This window comes from Amphiura filiformis, chromosome 7 (assembly GCF_039555335.1).
Source record: "Amphiura filiformis chromosome 7, Afil_fr2py, whole genome shotgun sequence".
NCBI lineage: Eukaryota > Metazoa > Echinodermata > Ophiuroidea > Amphilepidida > Amphiuridae > Amphiura > Amphiura filiformis.
In genome coordinates, this window is record NC_092634.1 from 13,641,469 (window position 1) to 13,653,223 (window position 11,755).

Consider the following 11,755-nt stretch of genomic DNA (forward strand, 5'->3'; position numbering starts at 1 on the left):
CAATTATTAGCTTGCGCTGTTTGCAATAAATCTTGATATCGAACTCACCATGCTCAATATTGTTGACCGCATTAATAATCCTAGGTTGATTTGTCGTTCGTATGCTCATTTCGATATTTTCCCGAGTTTTTATTTCATTTACGTTTGGCCTTTTGTGGCCTAGAAGACCCACATAATAACGTAGGATATAACTCGAAGGTAGTTCCACAAAAGCATGCATCTGAATAGGTGATCAGAACATCAAAGTTCAGAATTCAGTCATAGATTCTGGAGCATCACCCAGGGCGGCGGTTCACATATTTATATCGATGATAATAGTTTTTATATAATCCTTCCATGATCAAATAATTTCTATTGTTGTCATATTTTATTTCCAATTTTAATACAGATTCCAGCAAACATTTTAACATAGTCATCAACTCAATCAATCCTCTCCAATCATGAATTATTATGATCATCTTTCAAGCGTGCCTGGATGTATGCAGTTTAAAAGATCCCGTCAGCTCCCCGTCGTCCGCGGTGGTCTTGCGAGTTGTCCTCCAACTCCAAGTTCCAACGCAAACATCGTCCAAGTTCCAGGAAAATAAATATTCTTCAATCTGATCTTTGGTCCGATGGATAGTCCGCATAAAATATTTGTTCTAAAAATGTAAACACCATGATTTCCAGATTGAAGCCCTGCCCATGTCACGTCTGATGTCTCTTGTTCGGGCGCGGCCGTGAGAAAGGAGTGTCAACATACCCACTTGACCTGATGATGCCTACGATGTCCTCATCCCAATGGCGTAGTTCAATAAACTATATTTTACAATCATAGTGCAAAATTTGACCTCAAGTTGCAAGGTATTAGTTTTTGTACCCAAGTTTTCAGAGGTCATTCAATGAATATCTATACAATAATACTGGTAGTCTGTGCCTCTGTCTGTCTGTCTGTGACTCTGTCTGTGACTCTGTCTGTCCGCCTATTTTCTCGGAGACTAGGGGTCGCACGTTCCTCAAACTTGGTGGGTGGGTGCAGCTGGACCCCACACAGAACAAGTTTGTATTGGTTAGTGTGTCAAGGTCACCCAAGGTCATCCAGGGGTCAAATTAGTAAAAACTGTTTTTCCTCGGAGACTGGGGGTCGCACGTTCCTCAAACTTGACGGGTGGGTGCGTCTTGACCCGGGACAGAACAAGTTTGTATAATTGGTTAGTGGGTCAAGGTCACCAGAGGTCATCTAGGGGTCAAATTAGTAAAAACTGTCATATGGGCATGCAACTTGGTGGGTAGGTGCATCTTGACCTAAGACGGAACAAGTTTGTATTGGTTAGTGGGTCAAGGTCACCCAGGGGTCATCTGAGGTCAGATTTGTAAAACTGTTTTCCGCCTATTTTCTCAGAGACTAGGGGTAGCACGTTCCTCAAACAATGGTGGGTGGGTGCATCTGGACCTCAGACAAAACAAGTTTGTTTCGGTAAGTGGGCCAAAATCACCCGAGGTCATCCAGGGGTCATATAAGGTCAAATTAGTAAAAACTGTCGTATGGGCATGAAACTTGGTGGGTAGTCTGGGTACAGTCAACTTTTAGAGTCAAATTTTTGGACGGTCATTTTGGGGTCATCCGGGGTCACCCAGGGTCATCTGAGGTCAAATAACTAAAAAAATATCGTATGGGCATGAAACTTGGTGGGTACAGTCAACTTTTAGAGTCAAATTTTGGAAGGTCATTTCGAGGTCACAAGGGGTCATCTGAGGTCAAATTAGTAAAAACTGTCCTGTGGGCATAAAACTTGGTGGGTACAGTCACCATCAGCCAGGTAATCGCGACAGCTGAGAACCGCCAAATACGGGTAACCGCCTAGTACAAATTTATTGGGGTTAAAGAACTGTGCCCTGATTAGATGAGCATGTTGTGGATCCTAGCGCCAGCTAGATGTTTATACTATCGATTTTTGGGTGTGTTCGGGGCGTGTATCATGATCATCCAATCACAGGTCCAATTTCTCAAGAGACGTATACCAAACTAAAATAGATCTTTGGAAGTACGGACAATAACAATGGGAAAAAAATCTTTGGCAATTGGCCAAACACCTGTGCATTTGAAGTTTGGAAGGGGTCGTTTCGTGCAGTGTAGATTTGTTCAGCTTTTAAATTCAAAGTCAATCAAGTCTTCAAGTTAATTAAAGTTTGTAAATTTAATTCACTATGGTCTTTGATTCCGATGTTCGTATTTGAAATAAATTTGGAGTGCTTGGGGGGTGGGGTGGGATGTAGGTCACTATGGTCTTTGATTTCGATTTTCGAATTTGAAATAAAATTTGAGTGTAGGGGGTGGGGTGGGGTGGGGTGTAGATCATTATGGTCTTTGAGTCCGATGTTCGAATTTGAAATAAAATTTGAGTATAGGGGTGTGGTGGGGGTGGGGTGTAGGTCACTATGATCTTTGGAGTTGATACTCGAATTTGAAATAAAATTTGAGTGTAGGGGTGTGGTGGGGGTGGGGTGTAGGTCACTATGGTCTTTAGAGTTGATACTCGAATTTGAAATAAAATTTGAGTGTAGGGGATGTGGTGGGGGTGGGGGGTAGTGCACTATGGACAAAGGAGTTGATACTCGAATTTGAAATAAAATTTGAGTGTAGGGGTGTGGTGGGGTGGGGTATAATTAAAATGTCAATTCCTGTTTGGAAATAACTTTTAATCATTGTTGTTTGTGTATATGCGTACAAGCCCCACCCCCCCCCAAAAAAATCTCAAATACTATAATTTGAGATTAAGATTAATCCTTAAAGTGGAGAGTATGTAATAAAATTTTGATCAATATGATGAGTCCAAACAGTGATGAATCCATAGCTTAAATCGGAGCTGTCCATGCTGGGATTTCCCGTGTGTTAAAAGGAGCACCGGTATAAGATTGAGCTATGGTGCTTTTACCTGGGCTTATACCTTGTAAGTAGGAGTGTGGGGGGAGTGTTTGTCATAAATTGAAAGTGTAGAATTCATTATTTTTATCTATGCCCGTGCAACGGGCATAGATATTGTATTTGTTGTGTTTAGTCTTGGCTTCTCCTTCTCCTCCTCCTCCTTCAAGACCAGTCCTTTGCACTCCTCTAGCTTAAGAACTAAAGTAGCCTCGGGGCCATACTTGGTACAATGATGGCCCATGACCCCTAGAACCCCCTCCGTAAAACCGCCCCAGTTTACGAAATGTTCCACTTTTTGCCGTAATTGTGTGTAAAATTAGTTAATCCCCCACCCCACCCCCCCTATGCACTTTGACCCAATGCCGCCCCCCCGAAAACAATTCCTGGTGCCGGCACAGACTATATCCTACACCAGACTCGTGTACACACCCCAACCCATCCACATCGACTCAGTTTCACGTGCATGAGCGCTAAAGTTAAAAATCTAGATTTTGCGCTCAATGGTTTATGGTTTTATGGTTTAGGGCATTTTAAGTTAGCGTTAGGGATGAGCTTAGGGTTACACCAAATGGTTTGATTGGGTCTAACAATTGTGGTAAAAAGAAGGGGAGGGGAGTGACAAAGGTGATGACGACGACGACAATAAATAAAACAGCCTCGATAATTGTCGTCACAATTTTCAGTGTTTCCTTGCACAAATTTCCTTTATTTGTTCTCTCTATATCCACCCATCCCTATAACACACACATTCAAGAACATACTCGCTGATGAAAGAAATGGAAAATGTTATAGCGCACATAAATCCGAATTTGTGTTTCATGAAATCTTCCATACTCGAATGTCACGGGAACTCGGGGGGGGGGGGGAGAATACTCGAATTACGGTGTTTTGACAGGGGTGTGCCGCTGGAACTCTGAAACCCCTATCCCTTTTTTTTTTTTCCTAAATGGTTGTTTTGACAAATTTTTCTAAAATCTGGACACATTTTTTTTCTCAAATCGGGATCCATGTTTGATTTTAATAACTCAGGGGCTGAGATTGTACCTGTTGGTCCGAGGTACCACCTTGGACCCTGAGCTACCGCCTCGCATCCCAAGCTACCACCCACACCCTGATCTACCATGCCGCTCCCCGAGCTATCACCCTGCACCCCGAGCTACCATCTTGGATACAGAGCTACCATATTGGACCCTGAGCTACCATCTCGGACCCTGAGCTGCCATCTCGGATTTCGAGCTACCACCTCGCACCCCCGAGCAACCACCTCGCACCCCGAGCTACCATCTCGGACTTCGAGCTGCCACCCCGCACCCCGAGCTATCACCCCGCATCCCGAGCTACCATCTTGGACCCCGAGCTACCATATTGGACCCCGAGCTTCCATCTCGGACTTCGAGCTGCCATCTCGCACCCCGAGCTATCACTCCTCACCCCGAGCTACCATCCCGCACCCCTGAGCTATCACCCCGCACCCCGAGCTACCATCTTGGACCCAGAGCTGCCATCTCGGATTTCGAGCTATCACCTCGCACCCCCGAGCAACCACCTCGCACCCCGAGCAACCACCTCGCATCCCGAGCTTCCATCTCGGACTTCGAGCTGCCACCCCGCACCCCGAGCTATCACCCCGCACCCCTAGCCCCGAGCTACCATATTGGACCCCGAGCTACCATCTTGGACCCAGAGCTGCCATCTCTGATTTCGAGCTATCATCTCGCACCCCCGAGCAACCACCTCGCACCCCAAGCTACCATCTCGGACTTCGAGCTGCCACCCCGCACCCCGAGCTATCACCCTGCACCCCGAGCTACCATCTTGGACCCCGAGCTACCATATTGGACCCCGAGCTTCCATCTCGGACTTCGAGCTGCCACCCCGCACCCCGAGCTATCACCCTGCACCCCGAGCTACCATCTTGGACCCCGAGCTACCATATTGGACCCCGAGCTACCATCTTGGACCCAGAGCTGCCATCTCGGATTTCGAGCTATCACCTCGCACCCCCGAGCAACCACCTCGCACCCCGAGCTACCATCTCGGACTTCGAGCACCCCTGGCACCCCGAGCTATCACCCTGCACCCTGAGCTACCATCTTGGACCCCGAGCTACCATATTGGACCCCGAGCTTCCATCTCGGACTTCGAGCTGCCATCTCGCACCCTGAGCTATCACCCCTCACCCCGAGCTACCGTCCCGCACCCCGAGCTATCACCCCGCACCCCGAGCTACCATCTCGGACCCCGAGCTATGATCTTGGACCCAGAGCTGCCATCTCGGATTTCGAGCTACCACCTTGCACCCCCGAGCAACCACCTCCCCGAGCAACCACCTCGCACCCCGAGCTACCATCTCGGACTTCGGGCTGGCACCCCGAGCTATCACCCCGCACCCAAGCTACCATCATGGACCCCGAGCTACCATCTTGGACCCCGAGCTTCCATCTCGGACTTCGAGCTGCCATCTCGCATCCTGAGCTATCACCCCTCACCCCGAGCTACCATCCTGCTACCACCCCACACCCCGAGCTACCACCACCTCGCACCCCAAGCTACCATCCCGCACCCTGACCTACCACCTCGCACCCTGAGCTACCACCTCGCACCCCGAGCAATCAACTCAGTCGCACCCCGAGCTACCATCTCGGACGTCGAGCTGTCCGCACCCCCAGATAGTTTTTTTTCCTTCATGTTACTTTGGGGGCTCCATATATTTTTGACCACATTTTCTCAAATTGGGACCCATATTTAGGGATTTTTTTTGGAAGAGTAAAACTCCCTCGGTCTAAAACCAACTATCTTGTTTCCAATCCCATGGCAACGGGTGATGTTCATGAGCCCCTTCCCCCCCCTCCATCTAAACCAGAGAAGATGAGCATCTCCTCTGGTCTAAACCAAAGTCTATATTGCTTCCAATGCAAAGATAAAAACAAAAGTCTTGCTTCCAACCCATGGCAACGGTTGAATGATGTTATTTTTGGAACGTTGACAACATACCATATGCATCGAGTTGTAACCATGGTGACCACGTAGATTTAACTGAGCGGTGTGTCCTTTGTGGTCCCTTTGTGGTCGACTTCTGGCACGTTCAAAACAACCAACCAATCACAAATGATGTGGGAAGGACACCTGATGATCATTTTATGAATGGGGCAACATATGTTTATTATAATTAGATGTCTTGATCCATGCATGAGTAAATCTTGAACATGATGGGAAATAGAAGCTTGGGTCTTTTGAACTTGGAAGATACGTACCTGGAATAAATCAGAAAGGAATAAAATCGGCAAAAATACAGCGATGGATTATCATCAAGGAAATACGAAATCGTGGACAATTTAGAATCTTGCTGATCAAAAATGACAGAAGGAAATAATATATTGTAATGATCGAATTATTATTACTATTATTATTTGTCAATTAATAATTTTGTTTTGAGATGAAAAAAGTGAAACATTCATCAGTTTTTTTAGTTTTTTCCATTTTTGTTGGCAACATTGTTTTTGCCAAGTAGAAAAAAACCCTCAGTTTTTATTAATTGCAATTATTATACAGCAACTATTTATAAAGCCAAGTGTAAATTGTTTGTAAACACGTTAAACGGACGGTACATGCACATAATTACACATGCTCATCATCGGGTCAAGTGGGTACGTTGACGCTACTCAAGACTTTCTCACGGTACTTCCATGATTTCATTTGGAGATGAACAGGAAGCAGCATGATGTTTTAAAATAATATTTTAATGTGGACTACTGGACTATCCATATCCTAGACGTTTATATCAGATTGAAGAAAATTATATTTCTTTGAACTTCATGCTTGGGTTGGACGACGAACTCGCCAGACCACTGACAACGCGACCGGTCTTTCCTGACATTGGTACCCGGCCTTGCCGGTAGGCCTAAGTTACTTTGTTAGGCCAACCTTCGAAGTTCGAGGCACGAGAATGATGGATATAGTTACATGGAGCGGCGGCAGAAAGTTAATTGATGACGGTATTTGCTGGAAATTGTATCAAAATGGAGAAATAACCCGGGAGAATTAAATGCCGTGCCGACAATTTATAGCATTTGATCATGGAATATATCTACCAATAAATGTTGGCTTTTTGTTTTTGTTTGAACCGCACCGGATCCGGATGAAGTAGTTAACAACAATGTTTAACCAGTACTGTAGTGTAGGTATCCAATTGATCCGGCATCCTCAGGCCATCATCTATCTGTAAATTGTGATGTGCTGATCCTGATCCAATATACTTGCATTGCGTAGAATACTTTACGAGAAAAACATTATTTTGGGACATTTGCTTGTAAGTTCTAGGCCACAAAAGGTCTGAAGTAAAACGAAATGAAATTGAAAACCTGATGTCATGAGCATACATATCGCAGGCGAAAAATCCCGCGATGCGATAGTGCATCTCAACGGCCCGGTCAATGGACAACAAAACTTCCCCGATTTTTCCTGCGTTTACTCAAGAATTTTTGAGGTAGGAACTTATATTATAATATATTATAATTATGTCTTGAGATGTTTCTTACAAACACTCTTTCTCGACTCTCTCTCTCTCTCTCTCCCTCGCTCAAATCTTTGTAAACAAACATAAACAAATTAAAACATAATAAATGATACGGAGAGTTTGCGGTACATTTTACTTTGTCGATTCTTCCTGCAGATCTGTTTGCTTGATTTAAAAGATAATTAAGCTGTTTCGTTTCATGAACCGTCAATATAATCGGGTTTCATTGATTTTTTTAAATTGAAAATACTAAGAGTAGCGGGAAGAGTAGGCATGAACGTCGACAAAATCCCCGGTCCCTGCACTCCGTGCATCCGCGGGTATTCATGCTTGTCGGTGAACTTTAAAAACACCCCCTTTTGCACCTCCTTTCGCGCAGTTTTTAGGGGAAAAAGACCCCTTTTTTAGCGATTTCGCGAATTATTTGCCCTTCAACAATACTATTTTACAACTTGTTTAGATCGCAGCATTGATTATCCAGCTGAAAATGGTAAATGGGTGAATATCACGACATAACAAAAAATATTGGGAGTAGGCTTTCTTAATCATAATTATTGTTTAGGCCTACATCAAATCATGTGCGCGATGTGCATGATATTGAACCACGTTCCAGAGATAACCATACGCGGTATGACTGTTGTGGGATTTTTTTTTCGGCTGAACTAACTTTCATATAAATTGGAACTTGATTAAAAAAACTTTTTTAACTTATTTTTCTCCACGCTGACGGTTCCTTTCTGTGATGTAATAAAACTAACGGTCAACTATTCGATCGATCACCATAAAAATAAAACATGATAAGTGCTATACATTTCCACTTCTTAACAAAGGCTGCTTTGTCATCGTGGTAGCCCTAACAGAGTTTGTATTATACGCTAATTGAGATTGACATTTCAATGGTAAGTGCCCGGATATAAAGTGGTTCACGTTGGCTTTATTGGTTTACTCGATACTTGATGGGCATGGAGACATTGGTATTGATTTTGCTTTGGGTGGCAGTTTTGGGCGGTCTATCGACCTTTCATGTCCCTAAAATCTCCCTAAATTCTCCCTAAATTCTTTTGTCAACTTAGGCTAATTCCTCATTCATTGATGTTGATAATCTTAGGACGATTTTTCCTTGTTAGGTCGTTTTTGGTTTGTAGTGTTACTTCACCAGTTGCTGAGCAACAAAATAATTTTCATGTGATGTGACTCTGAAATTTTAAACTTCCAACTTAAAATGCATGTAAAAATACCACATGAAAAACAAAACTGTTTTCTGATAATATAAATTCGAGACCGAGAGGGAGTTGGAAAACAACTCCTGACAATTGGGGTTTGTTTCAAATTTTGTGCAATACTATCAGCCTATATCAGTGTATACATGTTACTTACGGTATACTTACTTACTTAATTACTTACCGGGGGTACTTACTTACTAACCTTATGGTTTGAAATGGACATATATCTTGAAATGCACATCATCATGAGTCATCATGTCCATTTATAAAAATTTAATACGGTAATATTTAAAGCCATATTGTAACATTTGCTGAAAAGGACGCCCTCAATATTTTTCAAAATTCTGTTTTTTTACACGATAGTAATGTACGGTACCGTTCTTTATTACACTAACATACCCAGCAAAAATCAAGACTCTAGATGCTGTAGTTTTGTCAAAATTCGAGATTTTGAATAAAACATTTGTCATGTTACATTTTTTGTAAATCGGGTGTTAAATATTATCTTCCAATTCTCAAAAAACTTGCTGATTCTCTTGTCATGCCACATTTTGATCATTGTCATGTTTGGTCCAACTGTTCGCTTTAATACTTTGTCAAGCAAGTCACAAATTCTCTTGAACAATTAACCTTGCCAGAATTATTCTTTCTGCTGATATCAGAACTAATATTGATTCAGTGATATCTTCTCTCAAGTGGCTCAAACTAGATTATAGGTGGAATAATGATATTCTTATTACGTTTTTATATAAATTTATGCCTTAAGTACTGGTACTGGTAGAGCTCCTGATTATTAATAATATCTTTGTTCCAAATTTTCATTTACCAAATCCAATCATGATCATGACACAAGAGGTACTTCCTCCAATTCACTTGTTGTTCCTCATATCAATAAGAATAATTCTGGTAAGAGATATTGTTTCAGAAGAGAGCAGCAAATCTGTTCATTGAAAATAGCCCCTGGTTCCATGTAAAACCCTGTGAACCAGGGGCTATTTTCTTTAAGTATGTAGCCCCTGGTCCCAGCCTAATTGAGTGAGGTATCAAAATGTACACAACAAATTTCCCCATCCATTGAATAGCCCTTGGTTTATTGAAAATAGCCCCTGGTTCCCTGTAAAACCCCGTGAACCAGGGGCTATATTTTTTTCACAATGTAGCCACTGGTCCGGCGCTTCTTATTTCCCAGCCTGGTGATACACACATCAAAGAATCGTACCGTAGCAGGACCGACAGAGCGACACATATTGGCGTCATCTGCGCTGAGAGTAAATTCCAATTTTCTTTGCTTTGCCTCCGTTGTTCGGTTCAAAATTAAAAGGGGACATATCTGACGCTAAAAGGCTAAAAAGGAAACATTTTATGGAAAAGAAATACCATGATACTATCTATTTTTTATGAAAATGTTAAAACATCATATCATGGAGGTATTTATAATATACCTCCATGACCATATGGCTGTGTCATTTGCTTTTGGCTGCTGATCATGAATCATGATCACGTAAGGGATCTGGAATGAGCGTTTTGACAGTATTTTTTGTGGGACATGAGAGCACATCAGACATATCGAATTGCATTCTGAATACAAAGAATGTCTTTCTGAAATCAAATAATTTTCATTTTTTGAAATTCACGATATGTAATACAAATTTTATGACTAATTATTAAAATTTGATATTTTTCACATTTTTGATATACCGTCAAATTGCATGACCGTATGACAGTCCTCGAAGTACAAATGTAAATCTAATGACATATTCTTAAAGTGTATAGCTGAGGAAAAGCCGACGATCAATTGAAAAATTTTACCTTTCATATTGAAGATATGGATTTTTTTCCCAATTTAAGACCTAATTTTTTTGTGTGTTTTGGGAAAAAAATCAATATCTTCAATACGAAAGGTCAAAATTTTCAATTGATCGTCGGCTTTACATCTCACCCCCTACATAATCATAGTACATACACTTTAAGTATAAATCATCAGATTTATAAAGTTTACTTCGAGTACTGTAGTTACATGTATATCAAAAATATCAATTTTAATCATTTGCCATAAAATGTGTATTACATTGCAATTTCAAAAATCAAAATTATTTGATATCAGAAGGACATTCTTCGATTCAGAATGCAATTCGATATGTCCGATGGCGATGTGCTCTCTAAATGACGTCCCACAATAAATACTGTCCAACAAACATTCTTCATACCCCACCCCTTAAACTTGAGTCCAAGACTCTGGCTGGTCTGCATGTCTGATTGCAAATCCACAAAAAATATTTAAAATTATTGTAAATATAATTGATAAATTACATCATAAATAATAATTTATGTTAACTTACCAACACGTAGAAATAAAATAACACTAAACATTGATAAAACACAGGGCACAAACACCCCAAAAAATGTTGACAGATTTCTGGAACTTCCATTGTTTCCACCTCCTCCTAAAATAATATCTGGCCTACTTAGGCTCCGATCAAGCCTGTATCTTAGCAAAGGAGATTTATCATCAGGCCGATGATCTTGATGTTGGACAGCCGATCCATGTCCAGGATGAACCATCGGCTGCTGCATCCCTTTCGGTATCTCCGCCATACTCAATGCCCCGTGACTTCTGCATGGGCTTTCTCTGTCTATCGCAGCCGTGGTTGGTTCTAGCTGGACCCTGTCCTAACCACCTGAGAAAATATTGCACTACGGCAGCCAAATCAGCTGATTTCCGATAACAATCAAGCCTTTTGTTCGGGGTGATTGGACCTTATATTTCGTGTGACAGATGGGATCCGTGCTTTTCCTGTCTGACTCTGCTTGACACGACCTTGACCCGAACTTTTGGGTCAATCAGTAGACTGCTGCACATACCAGAAGGCTATTCTGCACCGTGCAAAATGGTGATTCGAAGTTAGTGCATGAGAAAAGTCTAGACATGAAAATAAACAAACCCATATCTGTACAAAACATTTATATTTTTCTTCAAAATGTAAAATCAGGGTAATTATCGAACACGGAAATTAAAAGATTCTGATTTATTCCTAGAATATAAAGGATCCACCATCTAGAGTTCTATCTAGCTGGAACGACCAAGAGTAGCTAAGAGTCGCAGCCTGGAGT

General features: G+C 42.1%; 1 protein-coding gene across 1 annotated transcript in view; it reads right to left on the reverse strand.

Annotated features, from left to right (window-relative positions):
- LOC140156766 (solute carrier family 12 member 9-like) overlaps nt 1-11,450 on the reverse strand; it is a 33,077-nt gene extending 21,627 nt beyond the window's left edge. The window contains exon 1 of the mRNA XM_072179727.1: nt 10,984-11,450. Within this exon, the coding sequence (XP_072035828.1) occupies nt 10,984-11,239 (256 nt within the window). The 5' untranslated portion in view covers nt 11,240-11,450. The remainder of the gene's footprint in view (nt 1-10,983) is intronic.
- Nucleotides 11,451-11,755: the final 305 nt, after the last annotated feature.